Raw genomic sequence first — 27,059 nt, 5'->3', positions numbered from 1 at the left:
AGAACCCTACTGTAAAGGTTTCAAGCTCCTATCTACAAAAACTTGGAATTTTGTATTTTTTGCCTGGTGAAAGATCAAGGATGCGTGTTTATTTTATTTCATTTTTTTCCCAGGGGTGACCGTATCGGTCCAGTGGTCCTAGAATATTGCGGGAAGGTTCATTCAAACGGAAATCAAAAGTTGTAGTGCCCTTTTTAAGTGACCAAAACATGGAGGGCAACTAGGCCCCCTCCCACGCTCATTTTTTCACAAAGTCACCTGATCAAAATTTTGAGATGGCCATGTTGTTTAGCATGGTCGAAAAATGTAATAACTATGTCTTACATCCCCCACAGTCCCCGGGGGAAGGGCTGCAAGTTATGAAATCGCCCAATGTTTATATATAGTATTGGCTATTGGGAAGTATGCAGACGTTTTCAGGGGGGATTTTTTTCTGGTAGTTGGGGGGATGGTGGATCGGGGATCAAGTGGGAGGATCTTTCCATGGAGGAAGTTTTCATGGGGGAAGGGACATTTTTATGAAGGGAGTGCCGGATTTCCCAACATTATTAAAAAAAAACGATCAGAAATTAAATAAAAAAACAAGTTTTTCAGCTGTAAGTAAGGAGCAACATCAAAACTTAAAACAAACAGAAATTAACACGTATATGATTGGGTTTGCCCCCTAGTCAATACCTCACTCTTTACGCTAATGTTTTTTTTAGTAATTTCAAAAGAGCTATTTATTCAAGTTAACGGCCTTTGTGATTAAGGGGTCATTCTTAAAGAATTGGAATAAAATTTTAACTTTAGCGTAAAGAGCGAGGTATTGAATAGGGGGCGACTCCCCTAATATACGAAATACAAATTTACGAATATAGAAGTTCGTTACGTAAGTTAATTCGTAAGTTACGTATATTTATTACTAATAAGAACGTTCGTAAACAAAATTAAACAACTTTCGAGAAAGCCATTTAACCAAAAAAAAGTGAAATTAATATAAAAATTTCGTTTTAATTATTCATGTACTGTGAGCCAAAATCAAAACTCGCATTAATTCAAAAACGTTCAGAAAATAAATAAAAAAAAAACAAGTTTTTTTTTAACTGAAAGTAAGGAGCGACATTAAAACTTAAAAAAAACAGAAATTATTCCGCATATGAAATGGACTGTCCCCTCCTCATTGCCTCGCTCTTTGCCCTAAAATTTGACTCTTTCTCACAACTCTATTTTTTAAAACAATAAAAAACTTTAGCGTAAAGAGCTAGGCGTTGAGGAGGGGACAGCCCTTTTCAAATACGGAATAATTTCTATTCGCTTTAAGTTTTAATGTCGCTCCTTACTTTCAGTTAAAAAAACTTGTTTTTTTTTTATATTTAATTATTCATGGGAATGGCTTCTTCCTAGACCATTCATGGGTAACCTGCTTTCCGTTTGGCCCCAAATAAATTATCAAAAAGCACGGTTTTTAGTAGTTTACCCTCATCCATTATCAAAACATTACTCAAATTGTGATTTGAAAATGCTTCATCACCTCAAACTGTTTGATAAAATATTTTAATTTTGCTGTCTTTTGAAGAACAAAAAAAAAAAAAAAAAAAAAAAATCAATCGGAGTTGTTTCTTTTTTTATTTTTTTTTTGTCTTGGTGAAATTTCTCTTGACCCTTTTTACGTGTTCTGAAATTTGAAAGTAGATCAGCAAAAAAAAAAAAAAAAACAAAGGATTTTTCTTACTATAACGAATTGATGCTGGAAAATTTTACTTCCTAAATTTGTAGTATCCTTTAAGGTCCTTTTGGTCCAGTCTAGCTTACAATGAAAGTTTGATGATGATCGGACAATAACATTCTTGGTCCCTTTTTGGGTGTCAAACACTCGATACAACCCAAACTGTTTAAAAATATGTTCTTTTTTTTGGGAAATAGTTTGTATGGCCTATTGTATATACCTACTAAACTTCAATTTGGTCGGAGACAAAACACATGAACCTATTAATTTCGGTATTTATTGGGTCTTTATTGGATCACCTTTAAAGAAGGTAGAACTGAGTCCCCAAACTAAAGTTTTTCCTATACATTAGGACCCATTTGGCCCAGGGACTTACAGCTTTAAGATCTGTCCCAAAAAAAGAGTTTGTCCTAATCTGTTTCTTTTTTTTGGAGGGGGGGGGGGTATAAATATTTTATTTTCAAACCATAGTTTTTGGGGGACCATTTCCTCAAGCTTATTTTTATATTAGAACCTTCTTGGCCCGGGGACTTAACGGCTGTAAGTTTAAAACTGATCAACGACAGTTTTTGGTCCATTGCTGGGCTCACTAGCACCCTTCTCCTAAAACCCTCCCCCTCCCCCTCGTATATTAGTAGCCAATCTGCCAGGAGAGAATGATTTTTAGCTTTCAAGCCGTTCAGAAAAAAAAAGTTTGCTGTCCCTTTCCAGGACCCCATTTTCAGAGAAGCCGTAATCTTTTTTTCTATTGGAGAATCAGGGTCCCCTTTGACAAAATTAAAAGGCAAATTTTGAGGCTAGTTTCAGGGGTCCATTACCCCAAATAAAGTTCCTTTGCGTACCAAGGTTTGCATGGTCCATGAGCTTATTAGTGTAAGTTTCAAGCCGTTCAAAGAGAAAAACTTGAGCCTTTTTCGGTGGCGAACCAATATATTTTTCCTCTCTTTTGTCTTCAGCTTTGGGCTCCTTTGGAGCCAAGGTTCTAAGGATATAATCTTTAAAACCTTCAGAAAACAACATTGTCCCCTTTTCGGGCTCAATTTTTCAGGGTATTATAAGTGAATCTGTCTTTACATTGGGTTGTCTTTGGCTCACGGACTTACGGCTGTAAGTTTAAGACAAATCAAAGAGAGAAACAAAGTTATGGTGGTGTAGGGGTACAGATTTTCTATTTTTTTTCTTCTGAATAATGGATCACTTTAGTTAAAGCACTTAAATATATACGTTTTAATTTAATCAGATTAACAATGTACTCTGGCTTTTTTGAAGAGGGATTTTGAAGAGGGATTTCCAGGGATTTTGCCCAAAAAATTTTCTTCTTTGTTCATTATGTTCCTCCTCTACGACTGTGAATCTCATATTGATCATGAACAAGACGTTTTGGCCAATTTCAGGCTCACCTTCCCCCATAATACCTTTCCCGCCCCACAAAATATATGTTAAACTTGGCCCAGGGAATGATCTATGGAAGTTTCAAGCGAATAAGAATCCCATGATGAATCACGTTCCTCTTTTATACATATAAAAACCTATCTATATAAAATTATTAATGCGCATTATTTACGGCCCTCGAACCCGGAGTTTGGGGGTATGTCATACCCCGAGTCATATTTATTGCCTTTCTGACAGGTAAAATCAAGTTTTGCTCACAATTTAAATCCGAGCTAGTGAGGAAGTGCACATGAAAAAGGGAAAAAACGAGTATGGGAGGATGCTGGTTACCCTTCAGTCACTTTTGACCTTAAAAATGGCCCGAGAAATATAAACTTCCAGTCGGATGAACCACCTGAAAGTTCTTACGACTACAACCTCTATGCGAAGTGGATTGAGATGAAAATAATAAATGAGAGGCACATACCTCTTTACTTTAAACAACACTTTGAGATGAAAATAATAAATGAAAGGCACATACCTCTTTACTTTAGACAACACAAGAGCGTTGTCTGTAATCTTCTGATGAGCAAATGAAAATTTCAAAATATAACCAAAAAATAAAAGAATTTTAAAAATTTCAAATTTCAGGAAACTAATTTATGCCAGTGCTCTTAAAATATAACTTCAACTTTTTGCAAAAGTAGTGATAACGTTAAAAATTATTCCTTTATTGTGCACTTCATTTTCTCACATGGAAGAGTTCCTGTCTTCTCACTTTCTTTTCTTATCACGACTTAAAATATTACAAGTATAAAAGTAAAAAAAGAGAAAAGAAATAGGGACATGTGACTTTAAAATTGATCTTTACAGAATTGTCTTCTAGGAACATAAAAGTGATACAGAATTCCAATGTCAGATCCTTAAAGTTTATTGTCGGAGCGAGGACAGTTTTGTTTTATTTTGATACCACCTTGAAGGTCATAATAAAAGCATTTTTTCCGTTATTTCATTAAAATCAGAAACTTTTCTTCGCCAAATCTATTCGAATAAATCACGTTAAAATTCGGATGTTTATGCTGTTAAATATAAAATGTAATGATGCTTATTTCAAACAAAATTATTCTCAATTAAAATTGACTGCTGTTCTAGCATCTATAAACAGTTGTAATAAAAACAGAGAAAGAACTAAGATAGGATGAATTTAAAATACTCTATGAATAGCCTGCTCAACTTGAACTTTAAGTACTACCAAAGGGAGAAAAAGGATTTACTGCCCTATACTTCCGTGCAAAAAAGAATGCTTAGTTGCATTGATTTGTCTTGTGACGTCAGTCGCCGCATTCTTTTTTTGCCAATCACATGATTCCTTTAACGTTTAAGAAAGGAAATCCTAACAAACAGGGGTGGACTCGGTCTACCTGCCGCCTTCAGAAAATAGCATTTGGCACGCTCAGAGAACCAAGTGCAATTTTTTTTTTTTTCTGTTACTAAAATAGGTTTTAACAATTTTTCATAGTGTCAGAGTCTAGTTTTCCTTCTCAGAAATTTTGCTGTTGGCCCACTTTAATATTCATTATTTCACTGAAATGATGCAATGGTTATGTGCAGTGTACTACGGACTAGGCGTGATAATACATCTCCTCTCGCCAAAAACGGAGTGTTTTCAGGACACTTGATCTGCATGACTAATGCAATGCAAGCAAGCTCTCCCGCCGTATCAGGCAGACTGAGTAATGTTCGGAGAATTTCAGCAGACGTTGCCCCTGAGCCTCCCCCCTTTCTTTCTTTGGATATTCTTCGATACAAATGTGATTGGGTTAGTCAGGAATGGGTTGAAATGTCAGTGATGGACAGTTGAATTTGTAAACTGTTACGATATATGACCAAATGGTTTTTTTTGACATTTGAAAAATTTTTGAAACTTTTTGAACGCTCTACACGATGCGAGCTTGTGTTTTCTTACCTAAAGAATCATATCTTGAACTATTAAAGGATTTTAAAGCACCCTATATTTTATAGCCTATTTCCTAAATGAGGTAGTCTGAGCAAAAAATTATTTTGCTGTCACTTTTTTCTGTGGAAACTGATTCGCAGATTATAATAGAACCACCATAGGAGAGAAAAATAAAGTCTAGGTCGTTTGCTTATTGTTTAAGACTAAACAACTCTAACTTTCCAGTTCTTAAGCTACTGTAATTAAATTTTTCTTTTTTAGAACTTTAAAATGTTATTTCAAGGATACTTCATCAGGTTCTCAGCGTATGTTGGCATCTAATGGAGTATTATACAGATTAGGTTGAGCATTGTCCCTTATTTTCATATATTTTGCCATTAAATTTATAGCAAATAGTAATAAGGCTAACATCATCTTCAATAATGTTTTATTAAAAATCTATACAAAAGTGCACAGATCCTGTATAAGCTCTGTGAGTGTAGAAATAGCGTAAAAAATGATACAAGGGTGGTAGATTTTCAATTTTGGGAAGAAGTCCCCCTGAATCCCTGTTTTTATGTGTTTTTGACCCCCTTAGGCACTCTCTAAATGCCAAACTTGGTGCCTTCTTCATGGAACTAGTGTGCCCCAACAAATAAGCCCGGTGTCTCACCCGCTATTGTATCTACCATGTTGCTGTTGTGTTAATTTTTGAGCCAGTCTAAGAAAACTGCTTGATTTTTTGGCCTAAAATCTTAAGTTTGAAAAAAGGAAAAAATTTTTTGCGTCAAAACAATTTTTACAAGTCTACTCTTTGTTTTGCTATGGTGCTACCTAGGTAGAGCACATGAACTTGAAATACAAGAACTTAAAAAGCCCATTTTGTGGAGGTTCTTGTTATTAGACGGTAACGAAAAGGTTCAGGTGCTTGACAGTTATTGCTCAAAAACACCAAGGATAGTGGAAATGAATTTGAGTGTTATTAAAAATCGATAGTTCCATTTTTATTAAACAAGTACTCCTTATGCAATTATGCAGTTTATTGTTTTAACTGGTGCCAAAAAAATAAGAGAAACTCGTATGAAAATTCAGCAAAAAATTAGCCAAAAATGTATATCCCCTTAAGAAAGTATTGCTTTCCCTCGCAGGTGTAGTTGTCTTTTCAAATAAACAGAGCGAAAATATTTGAATTTTGTGAATTAAAAGCGTCATTGAAGTTAACTTCGCTTATTTATTTTCAGGATTCCACTTGGCAACACTGACGAAAATATGATACTACCCTAAATACTTCATAATTTTGGAACAATCTGTAGAAAATTCTTAGATAACCACGGTTTTCTTGTATGAATAAACCTAAGAGAGCACCAGGAGGAAAAAATGTTTTAATTTTGATGTCTTTGATATTTTAAATGAAAAGTCAAATCAGATACTTTAGTACTGGTATGAACCCCCCAGTAGTCAACCACATTCTGGACATAGAATACATCTTAATTATCGGAAGTTTTTTCACAATGTGTTTTCTATTATTATCATCAAGATAGAGCAGCTATGTTTCCTTCTAAATGCAAAAATTTTGTAGCACCTTTGATAGCAAAATGAGTCCAACATACCTGCTGAAACCTTAGTTTCTGGTGTTATTCCTGGTACAATGAAATAGGGAACGGAGTTGGTTTTATTATAAATTAGTTTCATCGTCTCTATTTCATAGAGCTCTAAGTAGAATGTTGTGTTTGAAGGCAATTTCTTGTCACTGCATATAACCTGGAAATAATAAACACAGAGTCACTGTTATGTTAGAGAATATCACTAAAACTAAGATATAGATTTAATTGGCACTATTAAATAAAGACCATGAAGAAAGTTAGGCATATATACAAACGAGGGAAAAATAAGTTTCTAATATATAAAATTGTACAAGCTAAGTAATCAGAATATTGGAAGTTCTGATCTATGAATTCCTTGTTTGCACTTTCGAGTTCGTCCAAGTTTCATTTGATTTGCTAAGTTACTTGAAATTCTCACGCTTCACTACAGCAGCCATCCTTTTTAGCAGATTTTTTTTATTTGCAAGATGTGTCCTAAATTCAAAAATAAAAGCGAAATTTGAAGAACAAACAATTTGCAATTACACAGAAAATAATACCTAAGGAAGTATCCAGAACATGCCCTCAAATGAAAGAGAGCTGGTATGCATGATGCTATACTTTCAGTGTCAATAAATAGAGTTCAGAATTTAAAATGTTTCTTACCAGACGAAATGTACACTCAAGAGAGCAAAGGGATAATTAAACTTTTCCCCAATCTTACAACTGTTTTCTTTTATATACTTAGGTTGACAGGCTTTCAACATAACTAAAATTTATTTTCTTCTTCTAGTAGCTTCAGAAACCTTCTGTTAATCTGATACATTTTGAATCCCTCTCTTACGGTCTAGTTTTCTTACTAACATGGAGATCGGATATTTCATCATCAGGATTGAAAACCAACTTTAGTAAGGAATCATTCAAGCATTGTTCACTCTAAGTTCCCTACTAATTTGTATGCTGTGATTGATCGCTTATAAGATTAAACTAGAATACAATGATGTGTTTATACGAGTATAAACTTTATACGAGTACAAAATTTATACAATGCATACAAAAGGAATCAATATAAACTAAGTGACAGAAAATGTGACTGATGTGTGGTAATCTTAAATACCGACACCTTCGCTGACTGATCTGTGTCAAATAGTTCGTGGCAACGAATTGTAAGTAAGGAGTGACTCAGTCCAATAGTGACTGAGCTCTAAAAAACAGAATTTTGTTGGCAATAAATACTCCAAAAGAATTGACTTTGTATGCTGACTCGAGATGTAGAAAATGCATTAGGTCTACTGTTACCCATCAAAAGATATAAGCCTGAAAAAATTTGCCTGATTTTCGAAAAAACGAGGAATTGAGTTTAACTTATTTGGTCATAAGTTTAACATGACTCTTTACTTTTCTGTGAAAAGCTTCTTTTCCGGAAAGTTCTTTTTTAAATTAATTTCTCTTCATTTTTGATTACCAAATTTTTGTTTGCGGGTAATATAATGAATGTTTCTCCAATTTTTCATGTCTCTGGCGTAACAATTAAATTGCCGGATACTAATTTAATAATTCTAATTAGAAGCTTTTAATTTATTTCAATACACGATCTACACTCCCTGAAAGTTTCAACTAAATGCTATTAGCAAATTCTGGGATATTTCAGATACACCCTTTTGATAACCTCGGTGCACATATTTTTCTTTTTATTTAGTTTCATATTCCCCTCATAATTCTTTGGAGGTTCATACATTGTTCAACATGCCCTGAAAGTTTCAACTTGATGACATCAGCTGTTCCTGAGATATTGCCGATGCACCCTTTTGACAGTCAACATGCACATTGTGTGTTTTGATTTTGTTCAACATCCTATTGCATTCCCTGAAAGTAGCCAAAAGGAAACGTACTACAAATTGTAAGCAGCAGCAGTCACAGTCTCAAGTAGTCACTGTCGCAGTCATAATCAGTCGCGTTTGCACTCACAGTAGTAGTTGTACCAGTGGCTCTGAAAGTTTCAAGTTAATATCCTTACACGTTTCTAAGATATTACAGATCATATTTTTTGATAGCTTGGATTCAGATAGTGCCTTTTGATTTAGCTCAACGTACCCCTTAACATTTCTTGAAATTTTACCTCAATACCCTTAATCTTTTTGGACACACCCAGGATAAACCGTTCCTCCCTTTCCGAGTGATAAATCCTGCGTTTTAAAAAAAGTAAGAAATAGATAATTTACAATCCTTGCCAGGGGGCTATTGGGGCACGGCATCACCAAGGGTATAGATATTAGACTTTTTGACTATTTTGAATACAATGGTTTTTCAATCTTTCTATAAGTTTAAAAGGGAGCATCAAAAAGGGCAAGAGGAGGGGGCAGTTGCCCTCCGTTCCTTTCTCAACTCCCTCTCACCATGATTTTAAAGTTCCAACTTAATACCCTTAGCCATTCCTTAAATATTGCTATTGTACCCTTTGCACAGCCCTCCTGAATATAGTATGTTTTGATTTTGTTTCACATCCCCCTAAATATTTTCCAAGGGTTTACCCAATAGTCAACCTTATTTATAAACCTAGAAAACTTATATTACGTACAACAGATGCCCATATGGCTGTGGGGGTTTTGTCATCCCTGGAAGCATTGTTATTTGACTTTTTGACTATCATGAACAAGATGGCTATTCCAAAACTTTTACCACACGTTTCTGGAGAGATTGTAGCTATGAAGGACATAGGAGAGGGACTGGTTGTTTTAAATTTTTCAACATCCCTCTCAACATGCCCTGAAAGCTCAAATTTAATGCCACCAGCTTTCCTTGACATTTTGCAGATGCGCCTTTTGAAAAACTGGATTTCCAAAACTTTTATCAGATGTCTCTGGAGAGATTGTAGCTATTTAGGGCATGGGGGAGGGACTGGTTGTTTGACCTTTTTCAACATCCCTCTCAACATGCCCTGAAAGCTTAAAGTTAATGCCCCCAGCTTCGAAAACCTTTTCGAAGATACTCAGAATCAAACATTCCCCCTTTTCTTACCGATAAGTCCTGCAATTAAAAGGGATAAATCGTATAATTTACAATCCTTGACCTGGAGGCTTCTGGGGGCATTGCATCCTTGGAGGAATAGTTATTATGATTTTTATCTATTTTGAACAAAATCGCTTTCCAAAATTTTGATCAGTGTTGAGGTGGGCATCTAAAAAGGCAAGGGGGGGGGCTTGTAGTCCTCCAATTACTTTTCAACATACCCTGTAAGTTTCAACCTAATACCCTCAGCCGTCCCCCTTCCTATTCTTTAAGTATTATTAAGGATATTCTCTAAGGATTTGGATATATCATCCAAAAAAAGCCTTGCAAATAATTTTCAAAGAAGGTAAAGCTGCATACTATTTTATTCTAATAAAAAGACTAGGTTAAGAAAAGCTTGAGTACAGGAGAGATACGCTGTGTCTCTGTCATTCAAAAAATGCATTGACAGACACTCGAACGGAAAATAATTTTCCAAAAAGATATTTGCTACCCAGGTTCCGTCCTTCTCCAACCGTTTCTCAGCCCGTTCCTACCTTGCCCTCCGCTCGCTGCTTCACGTCCAAATATATTCTTCTCCGACATTACAAAAAACTAGTCAAAGACACCTCTAGTTTCTCACTTTGTATTACTTGTACACGTGTTGCCTATGGTTTGTTTTAATTTCACTCGTTTTCCTTCTGATTTACGTCTTAATGGCCCTTTTAATTTCTTTTTATATTTTTACTGAGTTTTACTGTTTTTTAGTTATATATATATATATATATATATACATATATATATATAAATATATATATATATATATATATATATATATATATATATATATATATATATATATATATATATATATATATATATATATATATATATATATATATATATATATATATATATATATATATATATTATATTTATACGTGTGTGTGTGTGTGTGTGTGGGTTTGTGTGTGGGTGTGTGTGTGGGTGTGGGTGTGTGTCTGTGGGTGTTTGTGTGTGTGGGTGTGTGTGTGGGTGTGTCGGTTGGTCTTGTGGGTGGGCGGGTTTTGGGTGGAGGGGTGTTTGTTGTGTGGTGGTGGAGTGTTGTTTTGGTGTTTTTTGCGTGTTTGTTTGTGGTTGTGTGCGTGTGTGTGTGTTTGTGTTTGTGTTTGTATGTATGTGTTTGTGTGTGTATGTGTATATGTGTGTGTATGTGTGTGTGTGTGTGTGTGTGTGTGTGTGTGTGTGTGTGTGTGTGTGTGTGTGTGTGTGTGTGTGTGTGTGTGTGTGTGTGTGTGTGTGTGTGTGTGTGTGTGTGTGTGTGTGTGTGTGTGTGTGTGTGTGTGTGTGTGTGTGTGTGTGTGTGTGTGTGTGTGTGTGTGTGTGTGTGTGTGTGTGTGTGTGTGTGTGTGTGTGTGTGTGTGTGTGTGTGTGTGTGTGTGTGTGTGTGTGTGTGTGTGTGTGTGTGTGTGTGTGTGTGTGTGTGTGTGTGTGTGTGTGTGTGTGTGTGTGTGTGTGTGTGTGTGTGTGTGTGTGTGTGTGTGTGTGTGTGTGTGTGTGTGTGTGTGTGTGTGTGTGTGTGTGTGTGTGTGTGTGTGTGTGTGTGTGTGTGTGTACTATTGGCTACCCCTCTTGGTCACTCATATTTTGCAATAACATTGAAACCATTGAAAGGATTACGGAAATTATGTTGTCTGAAGGATGTTTATTGGCCCACTATTCTTTCAGTTAAAACCAATTCATGACATAATTTAAATGCAATACTTCTTATTCCAAGATGTTGGTCAGGAATTCAAGCATAGTCTAAGACCATACATACTACAGATATAAAACTTGATTTCCAGATAGATAAATCACATTTCTCTATCAAAATCAAATAATTTTAACTATGCATAGATAATGGATGTTCACGTGCTTGCCTATTAATATGATTTCTAAATTCCATACTATTATAGCTAAAGAAATGAATATTTAAAAAATCTAATTCATTGAGTTTTCAAAAAAATTATCCGCTCGATTGGCCCCCTCCTCCCTTTATATAAACATAAACATCTAAAATACATTCATATCTAATAGATCTGTTTGCATGTTTATTTATCGATTCTATGCCTAAATTATCTTTCATACATCTTCTAAGAAAGAGCATTTAAGGATATTTCCTTTATATTTCTAACTGCAAATGCACTCCAATATCTTAAGCTTTAAGTTTCAAATTTTCAAAGCCTTTAATTATAACTCTGGAAAAAACGCATCCAAAAGCTGATATGAAGACAAATTTAGAGTATTTAATTAATTCAAAGCTTTGTGATTATTATTCCCAGAATTTTGTATTCCGCTGTTTTTGTTTACTAAGCATATTGGCAAAGGAGATTGGGTCTCTTATTTTAACTTGAAAATACTGTAGAATGCAATTATGTCATAATTTTCGAAGGCCAGCCAATAGATAGAACAAGTAGAAAACGTCTTTACAATCTTATCAATCAATTTACGTACTAACAAACTAAATCTATTAAGAATAACGTTTTTAGATTATATAAAATTACTAGATTTTATTTTAGCAAAAACATAATTCTTTTCAGAATTTTTGAGTAGACAAATGTTGAGCCTTTTGAGTTGTATACTCTTCTGATTTTTTTTTAACGTTTTTCTTATAAGGATCACAGTGGTAATCCAAAACCAGTGCTGTAAAATACTTTAAAAAAACGCAAATACCAAGCACTTGACAAAAAATACACTTAAATATTATCTACAAATCCTTGGCAGAAAAACAATTTTTATCCTTTAATTAACCAAACACCCAAACACTTATTTAACTAAATACCCGTACGCTTCACAAAAATCAATGCCTTCTTTATTTCAGATGTACTTTGAAAAAAGTTGTCAATACATAATTGCCAACACAAAGTAAAAGATGAATATCAAACTTATTTATGAAACCAACCATTTCTTTGAATTTGATTTCGGTAAGAGAATAGTTTTACTTGTTTTTCTGCCCAATAGGTGTCTTTTCGCAAAGAAAATATCCTTTCCTGTTGAGAAAAGCTTTTCCACGGAGGAAGCTAATGATAAAGCTTTGCTGTGTGTGCAGAAAGGACCTTACATTGTTGGGTAAAACTATTTGTTTCTGATATGGAAAAATTCAAAAGCTTCACTTTAGCAGTTAGATCACTATCAAGGTCTTTCTCATTGTGTCTGGGACAAAAGAAAAAATGTCATATGGAAAAGCAGAAGAGTAGTTTCATTCTGCATCGCTATCACCTGTCAAAGTAAGTTCATTATGAAAAAATCAGGGCAAGAGAACTTAAACAGTGACTGGTCTAACGATTTCATCGTCCAGGATTGCTCCATTCGTCTCATTATCACAGCATGAACTCTATTGTTGCTGGAATGCAGCTGGTTTTGAAAAATGGATGGTTTGCACTCGCCACATCAAGTTCACAGAGCTTATTATCTATTATTAATTAAAAAAAACTTCTTCCACAAAATTAGTTTTTCAAAGAAAAGTGAAGAACCCCATTAAACTAAAAATGAGCAAAAATAAAGTAAAAAAATCTACCAAGCGTGAAACTACCACAAATCAGCATCGATAAATAAATGAAACCCAAAACGAATAGAAATTGCAATAAATAACCGAGTCAAACTAAAAAAAAAGCAGGAATTAACATGAATAGGGCTCAAAACCCCTATGCCATCCCAAGGTCAGGACAAATTTGGACTTTACTGAAAAATATAAATGTTTTTTTTTTTTTTATAACTTTAATAAATCAAATAATATTAACATTTTGATTACTAAATATCAGTATATATATATAAAACTGACAATGCACAATCATTTGTATTTTTTTCAGTAAAGTGCAAATTATGTTCTGGCCTTGGGATGGCATAGGGGTTTTGAGCCCTACTCATGTTATTTTTCTGCTCGTTTTGAGTTTGACTCGGTTATTTATTGTAATTTCTGTTCGTTTTGGGTTTTATCGATGCTGATTTGTGGTAGTTTCACGATTGGTAGATTTTTAGATTTTTTTTTTTTGCTCATTCTTGGTCTAATGGGGTTCTTTACTTTTCTTTGAAAAAATTATTTGTGGAAAAAGCTTTTTTTAATTAATTTCTGTTCGTTTTATATTGACATAGTCTTTTCAGAGAAGAATAAAATAATTCTTTAAATCTTTTAGTTTTTTTAAGACTTTATAGTTTGGCCTGCTATTTTTATGCTGGAGAAAAATTTTCAACAATTTTTAACAACATACACCCTTTTAAAATTTGTACACAAATAGTAGTGTTTAATTTAGTTTTATACCTTCTCTAGTTGACCTGAAATAGAAAAGTTGATATCATTCGCAAAAAAATCTGTTTACTTTCTTTGATAGTTTGGATACACTTACGCTATTTTGATTTGGTTAAATTTTAAGAGCAGAAGTAGCCCCAAAAGTTTAAACATAATACCCTCAGTCGTTCTTGGATACTGCTGAGATGCCTTATTGGGAATTATCATTAACACAGTGAATTTTGATTTATTCTTAAAGCAAAATTTTGTTTTTAAAAATATTAGGCAAATGGAAGGGTGGGCTGGGGAGGGGGACTAGTTGCCCTCCCATCACTTTCAACTATTAGACCTTTTTTAGCCCTTTCTGTTTTCAATCGAATGAGCCCTTTTCGAAGTTCCTAAGACAACTCCTTCGATACTAAGTGCCCTGCTCTAAACAAAAAAAAAAACAAAAAAATAATCATACATTGTACCCACATCGATGTTTACTATACACATGTGAAGCCTTCGAATAACTTTCGACTATTAAAAAGGGCACAAGGCCTTTCAATTTTCAATCGAATAAACCCTTTCGAGTTTCTAGGACAACCCTTTCTATAAACATCTTATATGCCCCAAGGGCATAAATCACAACCCTTGCCCTGAGGGCTTTGAGGGGGTTGTCATCCTCAAAGACCTAATTTCCAGAACTTTCAACTACATTAAACAAAACGCCTATCTCAAAATTTTGATTGGATGTGTTTGGGGAAATGGTGGGCGTGAGAGGGGCGTTAGTTGCTCTCCAATCACTTTCAACTATTAAAAAAGGCACTAGCCCTTTTAATTCCAATCGAATGAGCCCTTTTGAAGTCTCTACGACAACGCTTTCAATAAAACCTTATATGCCCCAGGGGCATAAATTATAGCCATTGCCCTGAGGGCTGAGGGGGGGGGGGGGTGGTTGTCAGCACTAGCCGTATAAAATTTCCAATCGAATGATTCCTTTTTGAAGTTTCTACGACAACGTTTTCTATAATAAAAAAAACCTTATATGCCCCAAAGACATAACTTACAACCCTTACCCTGAGGGCTGTGGGGGGGAGTGTCATCCTTAAAAACATAATTTACAGACTTTTTAACTACGTCGAACAAAAGGCTATCTCAAAATTTTGATTGGATGCGTTAGGGGAAATGGTGGGTGGGAGAGGGGTGTTAGTTATCCTTGACTATTACTTCACTATCACTTTCGACTATTGAAAAGGGCACTAGCCCTTCTAATTTCCAATCTAATGAGCCCTTTTTTGAAGTTTCTACAACATCACTAACTATAAAAACCTTATATGCCCCCAGGGCATAACTTGTAACCCTTGCCCCGAGGGCTCTGAGGGGGGTTATCATCCTCAAAGATTTCTAAAACTTTTAAGTACGTTGAACAAAATGGCTATCTAAAAATGTTGATTGGATGTGTTAGGGTAAAACGTAGGCGTGAGAGGGGGGTTAGTTGCCCTTCAACCACTTTTGGCTGTTAATAAGGGCACTAGCCGTTGGGATTTCCAATTGAACGAATCCTTTTTCAAGTTTCTATGACAAAGCTTTCAATAAAAACCTTATATGCCCCCAGGGATTATGTCTAAATTTTCTTTTGGATGTGTTCGGATAAATGGTGGACATGGACGGGATGTTAGTTGCCTTCCAATCACTTTCGACTATTAAAAAGGGCACTAGCCATTTCAATTTCCAATCAAATAAGCCTTTTTTGAAGTTTCTACAACAATGCGTCCAGTAGAAAACTTCATATGCCCCCAGGACATAACTTATATTCCTGTCCCTGAAGGCTGTGGGGGGGGGTGTCATCCTCAAAGCCCTAATTTTCAGAACTTTCAACTACGTTGAAAAAAATGGCTATCTAAAAATTTTGATTGGATGTGTTTGGGGACAAGGTGGGCGTGTGAGGGGGGTTTGTTGCCCTCCAATTACTTTCGACTATTAAAATGGGCACTAGCCCTTTGAATTTCAAATCGAAAGAGCCTGTTTTGAAGTTTCTGTGACAACGCTTTCTACATAAACCGTATTTGCCCCCAGGGCATAACTTACAACCCTTGCTCTGAAGGCTGTGGGGGAGTGTCCTTCTTAAAAACATAATTTCTATCTGGAAATCAACCACGCTGAACAAAATGGCTATCTCAAAATTTTGATTGGATGTGTTTGGGGAAATGGTGGGTGTGGAAGGGGTGTTAGCTGCCTTCCAATCACTTTCGACTATTAAAAAGTGCACAAAACACTCCAATTTGCAATCAAATGTGCCCTTTTTGAAGTTTCTACGACAACTCCTTCGATACGAAGTGCCCTGGTCTATGACCAAGAACCAAAGAAAAAAAAATACATTGTGCCAACATCGTTCTTTACTTAGGCAGCGCTATTGCGCTGCCTATGATATCCATAGTTTAAACAAAATAAATCCTTCTCTTAAGCCCTGTCGAAAGAGTTGATGCTAGGTAACTTGAGCATTTTAGCTCACTGAAGAATTTCAGAGTTTCATTTTTTCCTTCACTGTCAGCAAAGTCGCCAGAAGTGTATTTATATAGCAGTATTTTTTGTCCTGGAAAAGTTTGACCTCTTTCTCAGGGTTATTTTGTGAGATGCTCGATTTTATCTGGTTTCAGCCTGGATAACCTAAGCCAATTACACAACCCTGGTAACAGTTCTTTAACTTCAATCACTTTCTGGAGAGCATCGTGAATCGAGTTCTAATGGGTGTATAGTTCAGTGTGATGTGATCTAAATCCAAAAGAGTTCTTTAGTCTTGTCATTTAGTTTTGACCTGTTGCTCACAGTACGCTAAAGGCCTTGCAAACATAAATGAGAGTTTCTGTGAGGGCTCTTAAAATTCTGTCAGCAGACACCTTTTCAGAATCTTTTCTAGCTAGGAGGTTGAAAGTGTCAAATGGAAGGTAAAATGATCACTGTTATCATTAACACCTCTTTGCAGTAATTTCCAATACCCATCACTCTGACTTCTCTGTCAGGGATTTTGTTTTGTAAATAGAATATTTACAACATACATAACAACATAACATTCATCTGGGCTGCCAAAGAGTCAGACTCGAGCTGCCCGAAAGAGTAATGCATTTAACATTGGAAAGCAAAAATAACCTCATCAAAAATTTATCTCAATCCAAATTTCACATATGTTATTCTAAAGGAATTCTTCTTTATGTTACCAATTTTTTTTTTGTGTGTTTAGGAACCGCAAATTCTTTGAACACTTTCAAAAAACTGCTCCCGATATCAAATACTGTACCCAATTCAGTGAAATGGGGTTGTCTTCCAAATTTATGAAAATTACAAAGTAATTGCATCTTCCCCCTCAGCTCAACATCAAGGCAATGCTTGTAAGATGAACCACACATTCTAACTTTGGCAACTGGTTTAATCTTGAAAGTTTCCCATGAAAAGCAAAGAGATTTTGTGATCGTCTGAGTCTACGTTTTGAACCGAACTTGAAAATTTAGAGACATCGAAATTTTCAGAAGGCCTCAAACACTTCTACCAAGAAAAAAAAATTTGAGACGAACTATTGATAGCATTGAGCCAAAAATAGCATTTTACTTCATTCAAAATTAACTTCGTATTTAGACATTTGAAAAAGAATTTAGGCAAAGCAGTATTTAAAAACAGTTTAACAAAATAGTATGGAAATAAACGTGTAAAATCTCACGTGTAAAAAAAAAAAAAAAATCCTAAAAACCTACTTAAAGGCTATTGTTTAGATACGTTTGAGACCCCGCTAAAAGGTGCTCTGTTAATGACTTATATGCGATGAGTTGTATGCTGAAGATCTGAAAAAAAGAAGGTGCAGGAAGTTAATGCTATCACTCGGATATTTTTGCGTAAAAAAATATATCATATTCCCCCCAAAACAAGGAAACATGATTTATATTCTAAATCTGGGTCTAAAATAAAACAAATTCTCGCATTTTGATTTTCAATTATCTATGCTAGAGATTTAAATAAACAAATAATATTTTTCAACTGAAAGTAAGAATCAAAATCAAACATTAAAAAGAAAAGAAATGATTCCGTATGTAAGATGGGCTGTCCCCTCCTCAACGTCTCAATTGTTGCTCTAAAGTTTCGTATATCCTTAGAAAAGCTTCTTATTCAGGTGAAACGGCTCTTGTATGCCAGCACTTCACCGAGAATTTGTAAGAAATTGTCAAACCCTTGCGTAAAGATTTAATCGCCAAGGGAGAGGAAGCCCAGGTCATACATGGATAAATGTTAATTCGTTTTAAGTTTCAATGTTGCTCCCCTCTTTCACTTAGAAAAAATAGTTTTTTTAGAATTAATTTCTAATAGTTTTTCGAATCATGTCTAGGCCTAATCAAGATATGATGAGGGATGCTGTCCCCATAACTTTCCGATCTTTTGCAATTAACTTGCATATATCTATAGTTGTAAACTGATTGGTAGCGCCCCACTTCTACGGTCTTTCTGCTTAAGAAATTAAATCCTGGATTGTGATTAGACTTTTGGACAAAATTTTACTTTTTAGTCAGAACTTTCGATGAACAGTAGTTTTGTCGAATAAGTCCTTAATTATATTTGTACTACAGAATTTCAGGTGGATGGAGAGGGGTATTATTGTTCGTATGGATGAAAATTCTGGGTTACTTTCGATCTTCTATGCGGCTGAAGCCATCGCAATCTCTATAATAGGGCTCTCTTATGTCTAAATGCATTTATGCATATTTTTTAAATACATTAAAACATTGTATATAAATTGGAAAAGAGAAATACCCCCTTTAAAATCGCTGAAGCCAAAGCTCCTTGTAGCGTTTGTTACCCCGTCCAGAATAAATTTTCTGGCGAGGCCCATGGTACCCGCCTCGCCTTTTCAGCTCTGAGCCTGTAGGCATCTGAATGTCGTGTTCTACACTACATAGAAAAAAAATTGCCATAATGCAAAGGGCACTTTTAAACCCCCCCCCGTTGTACCCATAATAAAGGTGGAGACCAAAAGTATTCTTGAGAATCAAATGGGGTTAGATATTACTTTCTACTATTTTACGCCCCCTCCATATCCCTTTCTATATTTATCTGAAAACTCACGGAAAGATTGATTGAATATTTAGGCATCAAAATGGACTATTTTAGGCATTCCCCCTCCTATCTCACCCAAACAATGACCCACCACCCCTTCTTTATAATAGAATATGCTTTATAATGCATCACTAAACATAATTATGGCTAATTGTGGCTAATTAAACCAAGACAGATAGTCCAAGTGATTGAGAGGCAAATCTGGGATAAGCCCATTTTAAGATTGTATAAAAATGATGTCACTTCATTTGGTGATAGATAAGTCTATCTATCATCGTCCCTAGGTCATTCCTAGGGAAGAACTATGGTAGATAGTCATAGAAGTAAGGGATGAAAGATTGGACAGATTTTGGGTTGACGCATGACGGACATTGTCCATTGGGCTTGTATACCGAATATGGGACTGAATTTGCTTGGACTCACATGTGGCAAACAAGTGAAACCTAGGCCTAATAGGCTTGGCCGCTTATAGTCTAAAGGTGGAATCCGTGTCAAAGGATTGACAGGTGACCCAGGGTCCCTCATTTTTTCAAATTATTACAGCATATTAAACTCCGTCATCCAGATCATCCACTTCGAAAAAAAGTGGTGGTGTCGTTTTTATTTTTTATTTTTTATTTTTTTTTTTAAGAGTACCTATATATATAAATAAAAATTTCAGTCTCTATTTTGTCCGACTATGATAAACTCCCTTGGCTAACTGTCAAGTGCAAAGTTACTCTCATGTCCCTTGAATAATATTGGTGTAACCTTCTTCTATTACTCTCCAAACCAAAATATATCCCGCAATTGCAGAAAATTACTGACTTTGTTATTTCTGAATATCCTAAGACCAGGGTTTTTTAGTTGGTGGTGTAGATGACATTGACATTACGGTGGATTATATTTGCTCTTCTCATAAAGTTAAGCAAATAGTTAAAATACCAACAACTAGGGGAAACACCTCTCTTGATGTTATACTATGAGTGAGTCTGTAATATGTCTTAATATGAATAATTTTTGCAATCCCCCTCAGCTTTGCCCCCATTATACAGAAATTATCACCTTTCCTCCTTTCATCTCCTTCTTTAAAATTTAAGTATTCTTTTGAATAACCAATGGCTCTTACCATCCTATTCACAACCCCGGCCTTCTTTCTTTTAGTTCATGGCTGAACAGCGAAGATTGGTCCGCATTTACATTTCACAAAATCTTGATGAAAAATTGCTATTTTCTATAAAAAAATTAAGTGGTAAATATTTAATTTCTTGCACCAAAAAATTAAAAACTGCTTCAGTGATTAGCCCCACATCAATCAGAACATAAAGACACTAATTAGAAATCAATTAAAACTTTTTAGAAATGGGACACTGGATGAAGCTAATAAAAATAATAACTGGATAAAGCTAATAAAAAGCTAATAAAAATATTTTAAAAAAATTTCGTAAATCTGATCGATTCTACTACAAAAATAAGGTCAAATGATTATTTAAATATAAACCAAAAAGCTGGTATTCAGAAGTTAGAACATTAACAGTTCCTTGCTTCCATCGCCCAAAGCCGTCCTGCATTTTCTTGTAAATAACCAACAGATGATTTTTCTCGTTCTTTATACTGTATTTCTTCTATGGATTTTGAAAGAAGAATTGGGAACTAAGAATAACAAATGCCAGCCCTCTGGACATCTCTTTTCCTCTTATTCAGTGATTTCTTTTCAATGCCCTTGACTGTCTTTTTAAATGAAATTACCGAGTCTGGACAATTTCCACAAATATGAAAGAAGGCTTTCATAACTCCCTTCAGGAATAGAGATTGAAACCTGGTTTTGAAGATTTTGCCCTGTATCTTTCACTCCTATATTTTCAAAACCGTTCGAAGGATCCCATGCAGATAGATAGATAGATAGATACACGTATTAAAGCCAAAAAAAATACGGCCATGAACACTAAAAGAGCACAAATGTACTAAACTTACATTAGCGATCATCATAAAAAGCACAAATATAATGAACGTCTATCAGCCAACATAAAAAAACACTCAAATGAATCATACACTTAAAAACAAGTTGATTTAACAACATACACTTTGAAAACTTGACTTAAATTGCTTCTTTTTTAAATTTAATTTGAACTCAACACTTTAGTAGCAAAAGGGAAATGCAATGCGATTTCTTAAATTTGATATAAATTGAAAAATTAAGTTAATATTTACTCCTTTTATTTACCAAAAATTCCAGATACCTTGCTATTTTACAAATAAACTGAGCCGACGTACTATTTAACACACCTGGAAGTATCAGCTCATTTTTTCCAAATATACCTTCCCTTGTCGTAGAGATGCAGATTGGCTAAAGGAACAAATCTAACCTTTTACTGACCTAAGGGAATTTAGGAACCTCCTATCCACTTGTAGTTTCCCATTACCATATTTATGTTGTTGAAACCATTGGAAACATTCTTGAAAAGCTAAACATTTGGTTAAATTTAATTTTATCGATTTCCAAAAAACATTTAATATTGTTAACTAAAATATATAGGTTGGGAAAATTTTCACTGAATGTAATATTAACCCTTCCCTGGTAAAGTTGGTTGCCTCCCTCTTTCAAATAAAATCGTAACTAAATATCTGAATGTTACTCCACAACCATCGCTGTTTAAAATAGAATACCCCAAGGCACTCTCCTAGACCCCCCTTCTTTTCTCACTCATGATTATCTGACTATTCATTATTATCTCTTGACAAATGGAAACTTGTCGATGATCGTTTGAATCTGTTATATAAGTTCAAAAAGAAACCTATGAGCATCCTCAATAACATTGCACAAGAGACCTTAGACTTGAGAGTTTTCGGACAAGAGAGTAAATCCTTTAAATCCATAATAATATCAATTTGTTTCCTTAAATATTCGCCCAAATTTGTTAATTCTGTACCTCCTGGAATTTCTGGGTCATCCTTTAAGTTGCTTGGCGTCATTATTTCTTTTAATATAAAGTGGGGTGTTCATTTTAAAAATTTCATCTATAAAGCTATTGCATATGTCTCCATCCCACAGCTCTTTAACAAACATGGCATTCCCCCTTCTTGTCTTTAAGGATGTATTCTTACTTTGTCCACCCTCGTCCTGAGTATACTTGCCCAGTTATATATTTATTTTTTTGACGAATTTGAAATGAAAGTTTTAAGTAATGATTATAACTTTGATTTATTCATTCTAAAAACCTGGTTTTTGGATATTTTGCCAGTTATTGGTGTAGCTTTATTTTTTAAGCTTTTTTTGATGTTTTTGTCCCGTTTTATTTTAATGACCCGAAAAAAAACAAAAAACCATACATTTCGAACCAATCCATCTAGGGTACTTAGCTTATGGAGGCTGGCGGTAAATCTTAGTTTGAAAAAATAATTTTCCGTAAAACAAAAGACAAAGTATATTACATCATACAGCTCTATGAGCTCCTATGTGGCTAATAATTTGAGCATTGTTAATCAGCAATTTAGATTAAAAAAAAAAAAAAAAACGCTATGTGCTGCCTGCATGTCAAAATTTAGCATCTTGGGAATCGCTTAGGGTATTAAATTAGAATTTTCAGGGAATGTTAAGGGGAGGAGCAAGTTAACGCTGATTTGGGACTTAAGAGAAAGAGAAGAGCTAAATAAAATGACACTGGGTGTGTCCATGTTATCAAAATACCGTATCTGACATACCTCGTGAACACAAAATAACAGCTTGAGGAATCTAGTTTAAACTTTAAAGGATACGCTAGATGTTAAATGTTGAATATGGTTAACTAGGTGCTAAATATTGACCTTGGGATATCAAGTGGGGCTTATCAAGGACAGTAAATTCTGGAAGTAGTATGCGGTTGTATTGATTCTTAACTGAAAGCAACTTATCTGCTTTCAACTGAAAGCAAGGAACAGATTTGAAACGAAAAATTCTTTTTTTTTAATTTGGTCTGCTTTAGAATTCCTTTTTTTTATTTAGTTTCATTTTTTATGAGTCACTAGTCTTTTCATTTTTGTAGCTAGTTATTTCATCATTTTTTTTCTGTTATATATAATTTTATCCTCATTTGGTTAGCCTGTTTCTTTTGACAGTTTAAAACAAGCCTGTTTCTTTTGACAAATTATATCTTGGTTAGGCCTAGGTATGATTTGAAAAACAATCAGAAATTAAATTAAAAAAGAGCTTTTCAACTAAAAGCAAGAAACAGATTTGAAACGAAAAATTCCTTTTTTTTAATTTCGTCTGCTTTAAAATTCCAAGTCTTGAAGACAACTCAATTAAAATTTCAGGTTTAATATACAACAAAATGCGTTTTTTATAATAAAATGGTGCATCAGTATTCGTTTATACTTAGGGTTGAAATAAGATGGGAGAGATGGGGTCAGGACGGACGGCTTAAGCCCTATAGACCAAAAACGATGAACATTTTCCTGATTCGATTAATATTCCCCATTTCCATCCACCCGAAATTCTATAAGAAAACTACTATTAAAACTTGTTGCAAATTGTGGTCCTAAACTTAAACAGGAAGCCAAAATCTTGATTCTTGAGCAGAAAAAACAGGAATTATTAAATACATAATTTACAAGAAGTGACCTTTTAGTAAACAAGGGTGGTTGAATCGAAGGGAAATTAGTTTAAGAAGTCAAAGAGGAAGCTTAAAAAAACTCTAGAGTAATAAACCAATGACGAGCAGGAATAAAGTAATAATTTTAATTTAAAATGAATAAAAATTACTTTCAGTGAATAAATAAGATCCAAAGTGAACAAAAATGACAATTAATAGTCAAGTAAGACTTAAGAAGAAGAGAAATTACCCCAGACAGGAGTTGGTTCAACGTCCCTAAGCCTTCTGAAAGAAAGAGTGTAATTTTAAATTTCATTGAAAACAAAATTTATTGTGAACATTTTCTGTTCTTTAACGTTAATAAATAAAGAAGTTGCTGAGAATTCCAGGAAAGAAAAGAATATTATTCTATATTCAGCAATGATTATAACTTCATTATTTTCTCTGAATAACCTTTGTTATTATAGTAATTTTTCCTTGTTTGGTTTTCGTTCTTGTTGGTGATATGATATTGACCGATGAAAGCCACACTGTTCAAAATGTACATGGTTTTCAACGAAGTGCAAATGATCCTCTAGCTGTCTAAAGGTCTTGAATGGGACGGAAGGAGACAGGTAACAACCCTACTATTCTTCATTTAACCTTAACGCTCCATTTTTCGTTGTGTTATTGGCGATATTAGGACTGTTTTAAACACACTGTTCGAAATAAATGTTGCTTTCAGTTAAGCGCAAATCACCTTTTGACCTTTAGAACCCTGAGGGGGCATTAGCCATATTCCTGTTTGCTACAATATATGTCATTTTTTTAGTTTGATTTGACTATTTATTACAATTCCCGTTCGTTTTGGGTCTCATTTATTGATTGATGGTAATTTCTATTCGTTTAAGTGTAAATTATTGCAGGACTTTATTTCTGCTCATCTTTAGCTTGTTAAAGCTTTATATTTTTCTCTAAGAAACTTCTTTTTAGGATTTTTTTTTATATTTACTAGCTCCATAAGCCACTAAAACCATAAATTTTCGTTTTAATGAGCCTTCTCCCGATATGTCGCAACTAGTGTTTTAATACGATTACCCTTAGGAAAAAAAACAACACAGGAAAAAATAATTCGAGAAATAAATAAATAACATGAACAATCTTTTCAAAAGAACAAAATATGATGTGATTGCTGTTTGTAGTTTGACACCAGTGTTCTAAGACTCTGGGACATGTTAGATTTCATGTGGTAATTTCTATCCAGACAACATCGTGTCCAAGGTATCTTCTCTCCCTTTTGAAATATAGACGCCACTTAAATTAATTCTTGACGGGGCGGGGTCTAGAATTTATTAGCCTGAGAAAATTACCGCTATTTTAGAAATTGAAAAATATCCTTAAAGAAACAGCAATACTTATGGAAACTATTTAAGTCCCTATCATGGAAATTATGAGTCCCCATCTACAAAATACAAGCTTTATTTGGTTTTTCCAGACAAAGGTGTTACAGCCACGTGTATATTAATTTGTGCTGAATTTTATTATCTATATAACCTTCTAGGTCCAGATGACATGATGCCGCACAATGGTGCATTTATGCCTGAGAACCAAGTTGAAGGACAAAGTTTTTACGTAAAAAAATTATTTCAGTGAACTTACTTGATTCAGGTGAGGCCTTAAAAGTTTCCAAATCTTTTTGATAAAATTTGAACGTAAGTGGAAAGGGTGGAGGTTTGATTTCCTTTCATTTTGAAACTCAGAAAAACCTATATGGGGCATATTTCTCAAAGCACTATTATGCGAAATCAAACTCTTTTGTATTTATGATAACTATTTGATAAGAAATTTAAAAGTAACCAAATTTAATATTTAAAAATATGCTGTTTCAAAAGAAAGTAAAGAACAACATTATACCCAAAACCCGAACATAAATTATCCTGCAAACAAGGGGGACGTTTTACCCCATATCTCCACTCTTTATGCTAAAATTTGACTTTCTGCCTCCCCCTCCTGTTTCAAGAGTAAATGCTTAAAAAAAAGGAAATCCGATGACAAGATTTTTTAGCAATACCCCAAGGATGACAGGGGTGCTAACCGAGGAACAACATTCTAGCCTACTAGATTCCCCCCTCAGGTTTTAAAACTGAGCTTCTTTTGAGCAATGATTAAAAAAAAAATTGAAAAAAAAACAACAAAACTGCCTCCTTATAGATTATGACATTTTTATTTTGTATCTTGACTAAGACAACATTGAAACAGATCCTTGCCTCCTCCCCAAAACATTATGAGTTTGTCCAAATGTTTCAAAAGACAATAGGCAACCCCCCTCTCATCTAGAGATAGTTCTGCTTCCCCCTCTTTTTGACGTAGCTCTATAATTTTATTAATTTTTTTTTTTAATTAACCCTTGTTATCGCCTCACTCATTTCCATAATCATGTTAACTTGTATTTTTTGTGTGTTAGGAAACACCGTTTTTTCTCTATTACTTTATGTTGTTCTTTTTAATATAAAAAACTATTTCTGCAAAACAAATTTATCAAAGAAAAGTAAAGAGATCCATAAGCAAAAATGAGCAGGAAGTACGTCAAATAATCCTCCAAGGGCAAAACTACCACAAATCACAATTAATATATAAATGGGACTGAAAACGAACAGAAATCACAATAAATAGCCGAATCAAACTAAAAACGAGGAAAAATTAACGGGAGTAGGGCTGATAACCCCCATGCCTTCTAAAGGCCAGAACATATTTTGCGCTTTGCTGACAACAAAACATTTCTTAAATGTTTTCACTTTTTTGTTTCATAAATAAAAAATTAAATTTGGACTTCACTGAAAAAACAAAACAAAAAACAAATAACTGCAGATTGTCATTTTAATTTACATATGCTGATATTTATTCCTCAAATTTTTAATATTTTTTTATTCATTAAAGCATAAAAGGAAATTATTTAAAATGTATATATTATTTACTTTGTTGAGCTCTTACTCTTTGACAAACTTTTTATGCGGAAATAGCTTTTTGAAATTAATTTTTGTTCGTTTTTTTGACATAGTCTTTTTCATGGAAAAATAATATTTTACATCTTTTCGGTTTTCTTTCTATAAGAACCCACAGTATGGCTTTCTATTTGTATGTTGGAGGAACTTTTTCAAACATTTTATATCCTGACACAGATAGTAGTTTTATTTTAATTTTATACCTCCCCAAGTTGATTTGAAAAATAAAACTTAATATCATTTGGAAAAGATTCTATATGTGCTCTTTGACTCCCTGGATACACTTTCATCCTTTTTATTTATCTAAATTATAAGAACAGAAGTAGTAATAGTCGTAGCCCCGAAAGTTTCAACCTAATGCCCCCAGTCGTTTTCAATATAATGACGAGGTGTCTTATTGGCAACCATAGACACAACGCCTTTTGATTGAGTTTTAAAGCAACGCTTGTTTTTAAAGCATAATGGGCAAATGGCATAATTCTGGGGGGGGGGTACACATGACCAATATCCCTAGAGATATGGTTGCTTGACCGTTCTGATATGCTGAACAAAATGGCTGTCTCAAAATTTTGACTGGAAGTGCTTGGGAAATGAAT

General features: G+C 34.3%; 1 protein-coding gene across 1 annotated transcript in view; it reads right to left on the bottom strand.

Moving 5' to 3' along the window:
* The window catches only part of LOC148950172 (hemicentin-1-like), a 235,199-nt gene that overhangs the window by 39,367 nt on the left and 168,773 nt on the right, over positions 1-27,059 (bottom strand). Inside the window, exon 12 of the mRNA XM_089091489.1 lies at positions 6,626-6,776. Coding sequence (XP_088947615.1) covers positions 6,626-6,776 — 151 coding nt within the window. The remainder of the gene's footprint in view (positions 1-6,625; positions 6,777-27,059) is intronic.

Source organism: Artemia sp. Qi Xiang Cuo, chromosome 7, assembly GCF_049724085.1.
Source record: "Artemia sp. Qi Xiang Cuo chromosome 7, ASM4972408v1, whole genome shotgun sequence".
NCBI lineage: Eukaryota > Metazoa > Arthropoda > Branchiopoda > Anostraca > Artemiidae > Artemia > Artemia sp. Qi Xiang Cuo.
This window is presented reverse-complemented; position numbering and strand designations above follow the sequence as displayed.